The sequence below is a fragment of the Erythrolamprus reginae genome, chromosome 7, assembly GCF_031021105.1.
Source record: "Erythrolamprus reginae isolate rEryReg1 chromosome 7, rEryReg1.hap1, whole genome shotgun sequence".
Taxonomy (NCBI): Eukaryota; Metazoa; Chordata; class Lepidosauria; order Squamata; family Dipsadidae; genus Erythrolamprus; species Erythrolamprus reginae.
The window spans coordinates 31,746,598-31,764,239 of record NC_091956.1 but is presented as its reverse complement, the minus strand read 5'-3'; the positions used below and the strand labels follow the sequence as shown (position 1 = coordinate 31,764,239).

Genomic DNA, 17,642 nt, shown 5'->3' with positions numbered 1-17,642 from the left:
GTATATATGTGAGACATTTACCATTCAAAATCTCATTGATATTTTTGTTTAGCTTTTGTTAGAATTAATAATTCAGTATGCAACCTGAAATAAATTCCTAATCCAATATAAAGAGATGTTTGCTACATTATTTTTGCTACATATCCCCAATATCATTGGGAAAAAAGGGTAATATTCTTGATTTATCTTCCTCCTCCATGTTGTGGTTAGCCCTGGCCCAGCTCCATATAAGGAATTTTTATTAACAACTTATGTTGGGAACAATCTAACATTCTATTTGTTGATATATCAATTGAAACAACAAGTTTTAAAATGTAAGAGGTTTATTTTCCTTTCATCAAGCATTTTCTACATAGAACACTCACATATGTAGGATAGATCAGAAAAATGAGGAAGAGATGAACTACTGTAAATCATAGAGTAACAGGCTGTTCACAGAGTCTTTTATTTTGTAGTTATTACCATTATTATCACAATGGGGAAAATTGCTAAAAAGATTCAGAAGTGAGAAATTTAAAGTCATTTTTTGTTCAGTTAAGTCTATCTGCCAGTTTTCTTAATCTAAAGAGAAGTCTCCTCTTTCATACCCCAGGATATTAATGACCCACAAGTAAATAGAAATGTCTAATTTTTAATTAGCATTACCTATTAGAATAAAATATTTGATTGCATTGAATAAAGTATCAAATTAATCGTTTCAGGTACAGAAATCCAGTTTTCAAAATGATAATAATAGTCAATGCCATCTATGTATTTCTTGAAAATCTGAACAAGAAAAAAATACTAAAGAGCAAGATTATTTTCTCTTTTTCTAATGGTTACAGTAATTCTAAATTTTAGAACCTGAATTGTTTCTATGTAGATATATAAACAACATCCCTTTCTAAATGGCAGTTTATAAACTAAAATAACCCAAATACCTTGAAATAGAAAGCTAATGGCATTAATAAGTTAAAAAAATTACTTTTATCAAAAGTATTGACAAAAGGCATATATAATAAACATTGTACATGTAACAGTGAAACTATCTAGCAAGATGATGCAAATCATTTTTTTAATTGTGAATTTTATTTATTTCAGTGTACTGTACTCTCAGAAAGAAACTTGAAGCATATAATCTTGTACACAACTAGGAATAAGAAAAATTGAACTCTGTATGATTTACTTTTCAGTAGACATAGTACCATTATTCTCCATTTTTAAAGACTGGAATTTTCTTATTTAGGAATTAATTATCTTGAATTCAGTGGAACATATTTCTGACTAGACATATATATAGGATTATTGTGTAAAGTGTATTATTAAGCAGATTGTTTTAAAATTAAGACATTATTTTTTTGCCAATTTAAATAACCCTCAGTATTGATTTTAAAATAAATATTTTTCCTAAGCAACTAGATATTATGTTTCCGTTCAATAAAACTAAACTATATCAAATTGATGGGACTGTTTTATAATATGAAGTTAACAAAATTTTAACCTTAAATTGTAATAAAAAAATAACCATATCTTCAAGCTGTAGTAATAAAAATGATAGCACAAAATGTTGCAAATATACCTTTTCCTTTGAGTTAAAACCATGCCTTAAAATCTGTGGAGATGAAAAATTTTGAGATATTAAAAACTTTTCACAAGATAAAGAGAACTTATAACCACAAGAATACAATTGCATGTTTTGTAGGCTTCACTTTCCTTATGAGACATTTCTGTTCAAGGCACAAAAATATCAAATAGTGGTCAGGACAGGGCATAGTGTTTTAATGCAAAAACCTAACTATGCATATTATGTGTAATATTAGAAATTCAATTAATCTAATTAAATATTTGTTGTTGTTGTTGTTGCTGCTGGTGTTATAATGTGGCATCATTTTGTCATCTACCTTATATATTTATCATAATATAATATTGTCACAAATTGGCCACTTTTCCCTATGGAGATTACCAACGGTACATAATTCTCACAGTTTCAGCATCTTTTATTTTACCAAAATTCCATTTTAGTCAACCACACAACATGTACAGAAGGTCTAACATCTTTAATATAAAATAATGACAATTTGGAGAATGACGATAAGTGCAATGTACTGTAAAACTATATCCACTTGGGTGTAATCTAATATGGTTCTTTACGCTTCTCCAACCCAAATTACTGTGTTTCCTCTCTCAACTTCAGTGATTTCGCAATTAAGCTTATTTAATCGTCCATCTAGAATAAACAAGGATTCCTTGGAAGGTGTCATCAGGTATTGACCAAAGAGCCCACTGCCCTCAATTAATCGGTTCTTATTGTTCCAAGGCCATTCATCTGGTTTAAGAGGTTCCTTAAGATTCTTCACCATCTTCACCTTCCCAGAAGACAATTCTACAAAAAGAACATCAGTTTGTGTACTAGAGCTACCAAAGACATTATATTGATGGGCTTCAGTAAATGATGGTTGGAAAGCCACATCAGATATGTGCAAGTTTGTGTGAATGTCAAAGGCATCTTGTATTTCTCCTCTTAGTGTAATTGTCTGGACCCTCATGAGACCTTTCACATCATCAATGCTGACTACGTAGTGACCATCTGGAGAAATATATGGAGATCCTGTTACATCACCATTATATCCAATAACTGAGTCAGTAACACTATCTACTATTATTTGTGGTGGAACAGCTCCAGTAGTGTCAGGCTTACAGTTGACAAAATAATATCCTCCCAGATGTGTATATGCCAGAGTCTTTGGAACACAGTTGTAATCCTTTAAACTAATTGTCTTGATGTATGACATTGTTTCAAGATCAATTTTCTGGAGTACAGGCTCATCCTTGTGAAGAATGAATCCAAATCTAGATGAAACAGAAACATTTTTTTAAAAAAGTTACATCCTATAGCAATTTAAAGATTTGTACAGGAAGAATGCATTCTTATGTGTCTATACATGTTTAAATATACAGACTATACAGCATACATTTGTTCAGACCATATACTGTAGTATATGAATGGTATTTGGATATATGAAATCAAAATGTTTAGAAAAAAATCTGCCTGTCTGCAAATGTTTTGTACCTCTAATGATCAAATTACAAAGCAAGTTAGGCTTCACGATTGTAGACTTTAAGAAATACACATATAGCCAGTTCGAATGTAGTGGTTAAAGTTTTTGCCTAAAACCATTCTATGCCTCCTTTAAACATAAATGCCACTTGGGTGACTTTGGACCACTAACTCTCTCTTATCCCACCCACCTTACCACCATTCTTGTGATGGTGAAAATTTTTTGAGTATTACGAATGTCCATGGTCTGAAAGGAATGGGTGGATGCAGGGATGGTCAGCAGGCAGGACGGGGTATAATGCAGCTCCACCGGCAGAAATGAAGATGCGTGCGCAACTCCAGCTGATCGGAGGCTGTCATTTCCTGGATTACAGGTCTTGGCTCGGCTCTCCTTTTTTTACCCTGCTGCTGCTGCTGTGTCTGTGCTCCTTGCTTTTTTCTTCTTTCCTCCTTTCTGGCCTTGGACGAGCTTCCCTCTCTCCTGTCCGACCCCCCTCCAGCCTCATGTGGCCACCTCCAGCCTGAGGTGCAAGCAGAAGGTGTGGGTGGAAGCGGCACTGGCAGAATTCGCCTAGCTATCCAGCCTGAGGTGGGGGGGTGACCCAGGAAGGAGAGCGCAGGAAACATGAAGCAAATTGTCACCCAAGTGAGTGACACTGGTAAGATTGTAAGTTGAGGACTTAACAGTTCACTTGAATGATCATTCAAGCCACTCCCACCTAGTCACATGGCTGGCAAGCCACTCCTACCCAGTCACATGCCCATTAAGCCACACCCACAAAATTAAAATTAAGGGTGTGACCATTAAGCCACACCCACACAGTGTGGCAGTAAAACTTTTGGCTGCCCATTACTGGGTGGATGATAGATAGACGATAGATAAAAACAATTGTCACCTAAATATTACCAATTAATAAAACAAATTATAGCTTTTCTGCAATTAAAGTTTAATTCAAGGAGAATCAAATATATTTTTGAGTGTTCTTTCAATATTAATTCAGGAATATGTTTATCATGTAAATAGAGTGAAATAGGACAGTGTTTTTAAGGCATATATTGCCAATGAGATTCGCTTTATTTTAAACAAAATAACTTGCATAAGTTAGGAGAAATAAACAGCCTCAATGATTATTTTCCCAGTTTTCTCATGAACAGGAAAAGATAGTTATTGTTATTAATTATATATTTATTCAATCCTCATTTAAATTCAGAGAACTTAAATTCCATAAATATGTAGGATTCCGTCTTCCAACTGTTATTGCATCATGCCTTAAGATCCAAAAGAATTTTTATACTTTAAAACGATTGATCCTGGAAATTAGATTAATGGCTGTAAAGCATAGTATATTATAGCACAGTATAGCAAGCCTGCTATTAGTAAGAAAATTGCTGAGAGTTAATACATTATTAAAAATGTTTAAAACCTGATAATTTTCTCAAAAATAGAATTATGAGAATTAATAAAAAATAATACAATAAAGATTTTTGAAACCACTCATGCATAATCCAGAAATGTTTAATGTAATGATGTACTATAATGGAAACCAGCAAAATATAACAATAGTTTAACTTTTATAGAAAATGACCTTTTAAATTTGAGCTAGGACATTTGTGAGCCAATGTTTTTATTGCTGTCTGGCATTTGAGAACCTTGTAAAATGTTATTGATTTGTACTGCTTCTTAAAAACTTATCTATAACCCATAGGTGAAAATAACTTGAACTCTACATAGATCCTCTTAAACATTTCAGTCTATGATTGAATTGTCAAAGATTTCACTGTTCATCATAGTTAACAGTCTTCTATTGCAGTTAGAGCAAGTGTTACATAAATGATTATTTTGAAGAAGACTATTGATACTTTGAGTGGAATTGTAATTGACGGCTTTGCATTTTCAGAATCATTAATCTGGTACTTTTCATAGAAATTTAATTTTTAAAGATTGCACAAATATTTTTAATACTTATAATTATGTCATGAAATTATGTGTGATGCCTAATTCTGATTGATAATTCAGTCTCTAGTAAAACAACAAGTGATATAACAGAATGTTTATACATTTTGCTGGTGACTTTTATATTAGAAATAGCATATTTAATACAAAACTCTATTTCATGCAACTATTCATCAGTGGCCATCTAAATTTATTACTTTTTGAACATTGTTAAAATGTAGTACAATATTAAAAAAAATATTTTAACATAGTTAAAATAATAATGTTAGCAACAAAAAACCAAGGACTTGATGCTCTAGTTTCCTAATTCGTAAGGTGGGGTTTTTTTCATCTGCATTCTCCAAAAAAGCCAAACTAATAACCAATGGAGCAGAATTAGAAGAATTATCAAAAACATTTTAAATTACTGGTATTCAGAATTGCAGACAGCAACCTTGGGAGCTTTTGAATCTTTTGAATCTCAACTTCCTTTGGTTCATCTTGGTCAGCTGAATTACCTCTTAGATGCAATGGCTCATGCTTCAATTACTTTTATATTCCAGGAAAACTAACTTTAACCTATTGTAATTTTGTATGGGTCAATTCTTCTTTACCTTTACCCAGATTCTAATTATCTCAACACATTATCTCAGCAACTCTTAAAAATGTTCTCAAGGTGATTAAGGTTTTCTTCCAAAAGTATTATAGAAGAGGCATTTACATGAGTATTTGTTCTAGTGCATGTAGTTTTATACATTACTATAACAGTATGAAAATGAACTTTTCCATACTATTACACTTGAGAGGACAGTCCACTTCAAGTACAGACACACAAAAAAGGTAGATTCCAGCAAACATTACAGTTAAATAAAGCACCAAATTGCTCTTATTCCCCCCACCGTTATTCTATAGTAAGACACACATTTTTAAAAGAGTAAAATTTTTAAAAGTGGTTTGCCACAGTAGGATTTCAGTTAAGAGCAAAACTTCATTATGTCATCATGATGAAATTTCAAACATACAGTATTTTCATTTTAATGATTTAAATAATTTGGTTTACAGCTCAAAAGAAAATTAGACTGTAATGTTGTAATACCTGTTCTTCAAAGAGTCCCATGAAAATCCAAGGGCCACATAGAATTATGTTGTACATGAATTGAGGTTTATGATGATGCTGAAAGTGGTATTTCACAAATTCCAGAAAGTTAAGTTTTTTCTTCTAAATGAATTAGCAATATGTTTGTTTCTTTGTGGAATTTACTCCTAGAAATGACTTAGCTGCATCCCTCTTAACATTGCATCCATCTTAACATTCCAAAAATCAAGACTTGGCTATTTTATTAAGAATGGGGACTAAGGAAATTTTGCATATTGTTATTCTTATTGTCGTTGTTATTGTCATTATTATTATTATTATCATTATTATCATTATCATCATTATTATTCAGCTAATATTCTAAGGTTCCCTAACTTCCCTATGGTTAATATCATCCTCTTTTATTTTGTGTGCATTTTCATAGATTACTTTTAATTGTTACTGTTTTTATGATTATTTTAAGTACTGCCCAGAGTCACTTTCATGTGAAATGTGCAACCATACAAATACGATACATTATAAATAAAGGTAGCCTAAAATTTATTTTGGAAAATTATCCTCTACATCTGAAGTTCTAATGAAAATGATAAGACAAAATTATTAAAGAAATTATTTAAGCAAACAAGACTTAACTTTGAAAATATTAAAAGAATTACATTTTTATTTGTTTGTGAATTAATATATCCCCTACGACCAATAACAGTTTAGGCAAACAGAATGAGCTATTTCACAGAGAAAGTAATTAATTCTATTAAAATTCTTGGCCATCGTACCAGTAAGATGATTGTTCATTCTTGTACATGTGAAAGTAGCTGCTGTGTGATGTTCAGAACACCTGCTCAAACTATTAAAGGAGCTAAAGATCAGGAATGAATATTTTATAATTGCTTAATTTAACATTGCTTTGAAACACTGTGTAACATAATTACAGAGTTTAATTTATTCCAATTATCTTACTTAAATTTGTGAACTGTGGTGGTGACTTCTGAAATGTTTTTTGGATATTCTTTTCTCTCTTATTCTACACAGAAATGGTATTGTTAAAACATGAGGGCTTTGGGCATAATTGAGGACCTCCTGTTGTTTTCACAGATACAGATTCAACTACATTAATATAATGCTTGGGGTAAAGTAGTGCAAAATTAGAGATTATTCAACAGAAAGAGAAAATTCAACAAATACTACACCTCCCCCCCTTTTGGTGCCTTTAAGCTCTTTCATTAATCCATACAGCACAGAATCTCTGTTATATGCCCCTCCGCAAATGAGGGTTAGACGTTTAGTTTGCCAGTAAAGTGGATTTTCTGGATTCCTGGGATACTTTTGCATATCTGGGATGAACTCAGGGTGCCTTGCAGTGGGCATACCCTTACACCAATTGGAGACTGACATACATAACTGTAACTGATTGTCCTCCTCAGCTATATGCGATCCTCTGGTCAATCTGGATGGGAAGCAGGGGTTATTACAGGCTGACAAACTGTAATAAGAGCTAGAAACCATGCCAAACATTTAATGGGAAAAATGCTTTAATTTTTTGAGCAAAAAAATATTCCTCTGCTTATTTGCCTAAGAAAGACAAGTGTTTTGCAGTCTTTCTGCAAACATTCCTGGAAGGGAATGGCTCAAAATCATTCAGGTGGCTTTCATGGTTAAGGTGGGAAGAGAACTTCTGATTTTTAGCCACTATTTTTAGCCACACTATTATACCTAACTCATTTCAAAAACAAATGCTAAAAATTGAGTATATCTGCCACAATATATTGTACAAATGTAAGAAAATGATCTTGCAGGGAAGGAGTTGAATATTGGAAGTTAGAATTCATGCATGGATCATAACAATCTCATATCAGTATTGTTTTAAAAATGAAAAAACATGTTTCAGAACTTTATTTTCTAGAGTATTTTCTGGAACCTATGCTTTGGAGGTTGTCATGTAGCCCACAAGAGACTTAAACTACCTCTCGCCCCAATACTGCCTTTTCTGCTCAGCATCATCATTCTTGCTGATTAATTTTCTTTGAACAATCTGTAAAAATTTAGTCTTTTCCTGAAATTTCTTATGTGACCTCCTTTTAGGAATATTATACAGCTAGCTTTTCAAATGTAGATTCCAGAATGTCTCTTATTGTTTGGTTGAACCAAACAGCACAATGTAAATGTTTTCCTATTTATTTGCATTTCATACAGTCTCTTACTTCTCCATTCTTAGTAAAATCACTCCATTTCCCAACATATTTGATTTTTAAAAGTTATTTGTAGGCATTTTTCTTAATAACAATATTTTCCACTTTTATTAATACAGTTAATTCCTATTTGAATACACTTGAATACACTACTATTTTTTTCTGATCATTCCTATCACCCATCTCCTCCCACTTATGACTGTAACTTGTTGCTTGTATCCTTAAGATTTTTATTAATATTGATTGTTTCCTGATTGTTTATTTGACCCTTATGTCAATCATTAAGTATTGTACCCCATGATTATTGACATATTTTCTTTTATGTACACTGAGAGCATATGCACCAAAGACAAATTCCTTGTGTGTCCAATAACACTTGGCCAATAAATAATTTTGCTCTATTTTTCTTTTTATTTATGTGTACTTTAGTTGAAATAAAAAAATGGGCAAATGAGTTGAATTTGACATATAATTTGCTTTTATTCTTTAAAAGGTTGCATAATTTGTAACAACAATTTAAACTAAGGTGATGTGTAGAATGGGCTGAATGGATGTGTGTGTATGTGTGTGTGTATTTTCTAGAGCAAGAAATCAAAGAAAAATGATGCTTTTTAACGAGTACAAGTGCACTAGAGTGCCTTCTGTCCCCTGTCCTATTGCTCTCCTATATCTCCTATTCCTTTCTTCTATTCCTATATCTCTTCTTCTTTCTTTCATTGATATGGTCTATTACTATATATTCTTTTCTATTCTTTCATAGATATATTTTACTATGAGTATCTCCTCTATAACCTTCATCATGTATTTTACTATGTGTGTGTGTGTGTGTATATATATATATATATATATATATATATATATATATATATATATATATATGCAGATTGTTCTGAGTTCGGGTTTTGCCCTGTGTAATATTTTGCATGTTTATGCGACGTTTCGGTGAAATCACATCCACCATCATCAGGCTGAAGTTTCCAAGCTTCGTGCTGTTGTAAAATGGAATGTCTGCAACTGTCATTTCTTCCTAGTATATAGTGTGGGGGTGGAGATTTGGTTTGAATGTAGCAAATAGATTGGGTGATTATGTTTCAGTGATCTGATTGGTTGGTGTAATCAAAACCAAATCCAAAATCAAGGCCTCTCCCATCAGCGAAGAAATCCAGCAAAAAATCATCCCCACAGAAAAATCTTCCATATGTCCAAAACTCTATGGCCTTCCAAAAATACACAAGGAAGGAATACCTCTCAGACCAATAGTCAGTTCTATAGGGAGCCTTGCCAAATTTTTAGCCAAATACCTTCAACCATATACAGAAACTATTACCTCATATGTTCAAAATTCATTCCACTTTATACAAATAATCAAAAAACAAAACCTACAACCCGATGACCTACTAGTGAGTTTTGATGTCGTGTCCCTTTTCACACAAATACCTATTAAAGAAGCCTTGACAGCTATCCAGGACAAACACAAACCCCCCAAATATATCCTAGACCTTACCAACCACTGCCTGACCAATACATACTTCATCTATAATGAACAAAGATATAAACAGATAGAGGGAGCCCCCATGGGATCACCTCTCTCACCGGTCATCGCCAACCTCTATATGGAATATTTCGAAAATAATGCATTAGAGCAATCCAAATACAAACCTAAACTTTGGCTGAGATATGTTGATGATACCTTTGTAATTTGGCCACATGGTAAGGAAAAACTAGACAATTTCCTCACACATCTTAACAGCCTACACCCCAAAATACAGTTTACTATGGAAACAGAAATCAATGATCAAATTCCCTTTCTAGATGTACTGGTCTATAAAAAAACCCAATGGCAGCCTAGGACACACTATCTACCAAAAGAAAACCCATACCAACCGTTATCTAAATGCACACTCACACCACCACCCCGCACAAATCACCTCAGTGGCCAAAACTCTCATCACCAGAACCAAACGCTTAGCTGACCATGAGCACTTAAAAACTGAATTGAACAAACTCAAAGATGTATTAATTTCTAATGGATTCGAAGAGAAAACAATCACAAATCTAATCAAAAAAGAGACACCCCCCAAAAAACAAGATCAAGAACAGGACAATGGTACCACCATCCTCCCTTACATCAAGGGCACCACAGACAAAATTAGTAAAATCCTGCACAAACATAACATCAAAACTTCATTTTGCACCAACCAAAAAATATCTAATATCCTAAGGAGCCCCAAAGATAAAATCCAATTGGAATACCAAGGAATCTATGAAATCCCTTGCAAAACATGTGCAGCCACATACATTGGACAAACCAACCGAAGAGTAAGTGCACGCCTTGCAGAACATGTGAATGCAGTTAAAAAAGAAGATAAGACTTCCTCCCTTGTCCAGCACATTAAAAAAACAGGGCACAAAATTGACTTTGAAAAAACTAAATTACTTCACAAAACAGAGAATTTATATAGAAGAATTTCTCTAGAAGCCATAGAAATTGAAAGGAGCCCCCTTTGCATGAATAAAAGAGATGACACGTCCCGCCTACCAGAAATTTGGAAACCAGCCTTAAACAAAAAAAACACTTCATAAAAATCACCATTCAATCCTTCTAATAATTATGAATTTGGACTTTTGAAATTTGGAAACGAGCCTTAAACAAAAAACACTTCATAAAATCACCATGTCAATCCTTCTAATAATTATGATTACACCAACCAATCAGATCACTGAAACATAATCACCCAATCTATTTGCTACATTCAAACCAAATCTCCACCCCCACACTATACACTAGGAAGAAATGACAGTTGCAGTCATTCCATTTTACAACAGCACGAAGCTTGGAAACTTCAGCCTGATGATGGTGGATGTGATTTCACCGAAACGTCGCATAAACATGCAAAATATTACACAGGGCAAAACCCGAACTCAGAACAATCTACATACATATACCCGTGAAAATTTACGAAAACAAATATATATATATATACCCACTAAAACTCTCATTTTGTCCTTTTATATCATAGCGATTGCAAAAGAGGAAGAGAGAAAAAGAAAAATACTAGCTTTATGTTTTTATATATGTGAAGTTAAAAAGTTGCTATGTAAAGTCTCTGTATGTGTCAGAAAAACTGTAACTTAGACATGAGAGATGTCCCTCTTGCTTATCATAATGGCAATTCAGAAAAAGGTTACATTTCAAAATGTCAGTGATACATTTAAATAAATGTATCAGTGACATTTTGAAATATAACCTTTTTTAAATAAATGTATCATAAATTTTAACTGTATAAAAATACAAGTTCATACTTTAAGTATATTTAGTTTTGGCCTATAAGCAAATTAATGCAATGTTCAAGTATGCTCTGGAAGTGGAGTTATTTTCTGTAAAAATGGAGATCAATATACTCCTGATAGAATTAGCCATACTTTTTCATTTGAATTCATTTTAGAAAGGTAATTTTTAAAAGTTGGCATATTCAAAATGACGGCAAAAATAAGCAATATGTTAGAGCTGAATTCTGAAAGGCAAAGGAAAAATATTTTTTCCACAGTTTGTTAAATGATGACATATTTATTTAAGTAATAGTATTCTAAGCATAAGAAGGCAATGTTGAAATATCTGTAGGCCTACAAAGGACTGTAAATTCAGAATATAAAATCTTATTTTAGGTTGTTTTTCTTTATTGGAGTTTAAGAGGAAGGTGATTATTAGATTTTCATGGTACTGTTTCTAGGCCTTATTTTGCAAGCAAAACATACTCTGGAATTGATCATTGAGTCATTTAATCAAGAATTCAAAAATAATCATACCTTAAAACCTATCTGAAAGAAAAGTCACCTTCAGTACAAATGAAATATACTAAAAACACTAGCATGAATGCAATAGCAACTAATTCAGATGGAACAGAGTACTCAAAAAGTATTAATGTAGAATGCAATTTATAATAAAGACCAATTCAATTCTGTTGAGAAGTAAGTTATACCACATTTGGAAGTCCAAGTATATATATGGTTAATATCCTTTAACTAAAAGGCCCTTTGTTTCATTTGAAATTAGTGGTTCTTCTTTTTTCCCACTAACTTTCATGCCTACAATTTTTCCTCTGATATCTAAATTGTGCAAAGGGGATCGCGCTTTCAGTAGTGCAGCCTACCATTAAAGCGTGGCATCTGGGGAGGGAGGGAAAGAGAGAGAAAGGGAGGAAGAGAGATAGAAAGAGAGCAAGAGAGAAGGAAGGAAGGAAGGAAGGAAGGAAGAGGGAGGGAGGAATAGAGAGAAAGAGAGAAAAAAGAGAGGAAGAGAGAGAGAAAGAAAGAGGGAGGGAAGGAGGGAGAGAGAGAGACAAATAGAGGAAGGGAGGAAGGAAGGAAGAGATAAATAGAGACAGAAGGAAAGAGGGAGAGAAAGGGAGGGAAGGAGGAACAGAGAGAAAGAGAGAGGGGGGAGGGAGAGAGAGAAAAAGATAGAGGGAGGAAGGAAGGAAGAAAGGAAGGGGAGAGAACTATTATTAAAAGTTGTGTTTTTGGTTTTGCTGGTTGTTTTAGTTTAAATAGTAATAGATTTTGTTTTTGTTTTATTATTAATTTCCTTTAATAAAAAAGAAGGGAATTTTTTTTCCTAATTAGGAAAAATTTGTATAAGGGTTTTTTGTTTCTTTTAAGAAGAATGTATAAGAAGGAGGAGTAGGCATGACGGCCTATCTGGATTTATAAAAGGATAATGATATTAATTGAAATATAAAATAACAGAATAACATAGTGGGAAGGGACCTTATTATTTCCCAGCATTGAGCCCCAAATAATTACAAAATAAGTTGTCTTGGTTGACATCTGTGAAAAAAAATCAGGTGCTGAGGCATGAAAATTAATTAATTAATTAATTAATTAATTACATTGCTGGTGGTAACTCACCCTGTGCCCTTGGATGATCTCACCCAGCGGTTTCATGTAGATACTAAACAGCAGGGGGGAGAGGGCTGACCCCTGAGGAACCCACAAGGTAGGGACCTAGGAGTCAACCTCTGACCCTGTGCTAACACTGACTGTGACCGACCATAGAGGTTGAAGAGAGGATGATAGTTGCTAAATATGGCTGGGTCCAGGGAAGGCTTCTTGAGGAGGGGGCGCACAAATGCCTCCTTGTAGGGAGCTGGGAAGGACTCCTCCCTCAGAGAAGCATTGGTAATCTCCTGGACCCAGCTCCATGTCACCTCCCTGCTGGCTGAGACCAGCCAGGAGGAACATGGATCCAACAAGCAGGTGGCGGAGCTCACAGCTCCAATGGCCTTGTCCACATCATTAGGTATCACCAGGTCAAACCTGCTGCAAGCAGGTGGACTATGATGGGCCCCTGTCACCTCGACTGACTCGTTGTCAGCCAACTCTGCATTCCAATTGGAGTCAAGACCAGTCTGAATCTGAACGGTTTTATCTGCGGAAAACTTGTTAAATGCCTCAGCACTACCCTGCAAGCATTCCTCAACTCCCCCTTGATTAAGGAGGGAGCGAGTCACCTTGAACAGGGCAGCCAGGTGGGATTCCGCAGACGCAATCAGGCTGACATTGTATGCACATCTTGTCGACCTGATCACCACTTTGTAAATCTAAATATGAGCTTTTACAAGTATCCGGTCAGATTCGCATCTAGTTTTTCTTCAACGCTTCTCTAGACTTATCTTCTGCCATTTCATTCCCTGGAGCTCCTCGGTAAACCAAGGAGATATCCAGGGTCTCTTTGCCAGAGAGAGGTCACAAAAGCACAATTCGGTCTAGAGCCTCTGTCACAGCTGTATTCCAGGCTGCAGCAAGGGACTCTGCTGAACTGTGTACAAGTGAATCCGGCAAAACCCCAAGCGTCCTTTGAAAACCTTCTGGATCCATCAGGCATCTGGGGCGGAACCTCCTAATCGGTTCTGCCTCCCTCCGGGATAGCATTGGAGCCTTAAAATCAAGCCGCGATAGAAATTGATCTGACCATGACAAAGGCAACGTCTCTAAGCCCCTTAATATCAGATAATTACTCAACTGCCTTGAGAGGAAAACCATGTTGAGAGTGTTCCCCCTCTCATGGGTTGGGCCCTGAACTACTTGGGTCAGGTCCATGGCTGCCATGGTGGCTATGAATTCCTGTGCAAACCCAGAGGATTCACTGAGCGACGGCAGATTAAAATTCCCCAAGACAATAAGCCTGGGAGACTCCACTGTCATTCCAGCTACCTCCTAGAGTAGCGCAGGCAGGGCTGTTGCCATGCAGCAGGGAGGCAGGTACGTGAGCAACAAGTCCACCTGTACCCCTAGGTCCAACTTCATAAGAAGGGACCCACAACCTGCAATTTCAGGGGTAGAGAGCCTATGCAACTTAATGGTCTTCCTGGCTATAATTGCTACTCCTACCCCCCTTCCCTGGGGTCGTGGCTGGTGCCACACCTGGAACCTAGCTGGGCACATTTCCGAGAGATAACTCCTCCCTCTGGGCCCAGCCAGGTCTCAGTCACACATGCCAGGTCTGCCTCCTCCTCCGGGAGTAAATCCTGGATGTGGGGAGCTTTATTTACAGCAGCTCTGGCATTAAACAGCAACAGTCTGAGTCCAGGGTCTGGATTTTGCTTGTCACCAGTTCTCCGGGCTGAGTCCGTGGGGCCCGAGAGTGGCCTACCCCATGTTTCCCACCATATCTGCCTCTCCCCAGCAAGACTGAGTCTTCGGAGAGGGGCAGCATACAAATCTAATATATTATTATTATTATTATTATTATTATTATTATTATTATTATTTCGTCCCTCTTCTACCCCAGAGATAGGCTCCCCCACTCCTCCTGCCTCCAGGCCACCAGGCAAACTGACACTTATCATCCCATTCATTCCAAACATTCTATCTTCTAATCATATCTATTACTAAAATCAATCTTAAGTTACTTAATTTAATTAAAAATACAATAATAAATTTAATTTAATTTATTTAAAAATGCAATAATAAAAATACAATGCTAATATCCATTCAATCGTTCCATCTCAATCATACATACTCTTCCTCTACCATACATCAAACAGATCCACTTCAATTAATACTACCCCACCCTATTCAATTTATAGTAAAACAATTTAAACCCCCTCCCATTTACCCCACCCCACTCCCCAAGTAAATGTGAGAAGACAGGTAAATAAAAACAAGGGATAAGTATAAAATATAATAACAATTCCTGCCGAGGCTGTTCTCTCTTCCATAGATGTGGGTTGTAAAGTGCTAAGTAAAATATTGTCAATATAGTGTTCTTTCTATTACAGTCCGTTTGTAGAGGAGTAATTTCCCAATTAGGTGTTGTTGTGGGCAACATTATTGTTGTCTCCATTAATTTATATCACAAGAAATATTATTCCTTCTAATGTCTTACTTGAGTCATATGATGTACCATCAAAGTATGGCTATCCTTTATTATAAAGGACTATTCTTTCAAGTAAGGTATCCTTTAGGTTTATTTATTTTTTAAAAACTCACTTTTGTTCCTTTTCAGGGCCCATTTATAATTTTGATAACATGTATGTTACTGTCTATGGGTTTTGTGATTGCTACTTGCAACCTTTCCAGTTCAGTTTCCGATAATCAAAGTCAATTGGGCAAGTCGGATTTGCTACACAATCACATAATTCATTTAACAACTTCAGCGATTCACTAAACAGCCATGGGGGGAAAAAAAAAAAGGTCATAAAATCAGTCGTGACTCACTTAATTGCCTTACTTTGTTACAGAATTTCCAGCCCTAATTGTGTCCATAAGTTAAGGACTACCTGTAGTCTTTTACATTTAGGTGAAAAATATGGAAATTGAATGGTCTTTTAAAAATAAATTTACATATAACCTTCAATTTCAGATACAGTATTATTAATATATTTTTATTAAGCTTTCTTTGGTTTTGTTCTTGGATTTTCCTTTGTAAAGCAAAGTTATAAACATAAACAATTAAATGTTTTTATTAGGAGCTTCCTTAGATTTGCCCCCTTTTTAAATTAGTCCTTTATCTTTTCTACATTTCCCTATGGTAGCTGTAGATAATGCTCATATACCTTTTGAAATATAGATTAACAGATTAGGTTAAAGATAAAGAAAAAAAGTATAGATAACAGCAAGTACATTCACTAGAAGCAGAAGGATTGAAATTGAATTAATGTTTTTTATATGTTCTTAAGCTTTATTAATGAATTATGGGAAATAATATAGTCATTATATGTCATTAGAAGGCAAAAGGTATCTTAGATTAGGAAGAATCCCATTGTGTCCATTATTCTATTTAACAAGATCTGAATAAATGCATTAATTAAAATACCATTTTTATACAATTCTGTTACAGTAGGAAAAGTACTAGGTCCAGGACTAGAGATAATATATGTATATAACTATGGAAAAACTGAATGGAAGAGTCGACTTGCAAATTAAAATCACCTTATATAGGAGTAAATCCCACAGAGTGTTGGATTAGATTTTGGTAAGATTGCATTATAGAAATGCTGAAAAGGAGTTCAGAATTTCTGGGACAAATCAACTAAGAACAATAACAGTTTTATGTAAAAGTGACATTCATATTGATTCAAATACCCATAGGTATAGCATTGGGTATACTGTGCTAGCCTGAGATTGATTTGATCAGCCATGAAGCTCACGGCCTGATAATGTTCTTAATGTTGTCCTGAAAATAAATGTGACAGACTTTATTCTCCTTTCAGGAAGGATGAGTTATTAAGAGAATAAATAAAAATAAAATGTCTGATTCAATATCTGACACCCAACCTCAACCATATTATAGTTTGTCACATACCTTATGTGGGTAATAAGGAGAGTTGCAGATGGAATGAAAAAGTCATCCACTCTGTCAAACTGCTTCCCCACTGGCTGAGTGTGAATAGTGTGATGAGAAATACTTCCACTGGCCTGGGTTATCACCTGGAAAACATATTGTATATTTCTTAAATCATCATTTGGAATGTTACATTATCAGAAAGAAAGAAAGATAATCTGGCTGGCACTGATGATGTTACCTAGTTTGGCTAATGAAATGTCTGCAAGAAGACAAGCAAGCTCAGAGAGCATCAAGGGCCACTCATAATCTGGTGACTCTGAAAGTCCCATCTAGAGACTTTTAAAGAGACTGGCCAAATACATCTGGAGCAAGATAGTCAGACTCCCAGCCTACAGGCCAAATGTGTCATATGCTAGCCATGTCCACACCTGGTTTAGCAAAGGGGATCAAGAAAATCAAGTCTTGATATGTCACATGCAGTGTGATAAGTCTTGATATGTCACATGAAGGGCTACCAAAATTTTTATTATCATACTGTGGGCGTGACTTATGCAGGACTAGGGGTGGCACTGGGCAGCAGACAGGATGGGGTGGAACGCAGT

General features: G+C 35.0%; 1 protein-coding gene across 1 annotated transcript in view; it reads right to left on the bottom strand.

Moving 5' to 3' along the window:
* Positions 1–305: 305 nt before the first annotated feature.
* The window catches only part of FSTL5 (follistatin like 5), a 195,294-nt gene continuing 177,957 nt past the window's right edge, over positions 306–17,642 (bottom strand). Inside the window, exons 12-13 of the mRNA XM_070757282.1 lie at positions 17,059–17,183; positions 306–2,829 (exon numbers count right to left, since the gene is read on the bottom strand). Coding sequence (XP_070613383.1) covers positions 2,127–2,829; positions 17,059–17,183 — 828 coding nt within the window. The 3' untranslated portion in view covers positions 306–2,126. The remainder of the gene's footprint in view (positions 2,830–17,058; positions 17,184–17,642) is intronic.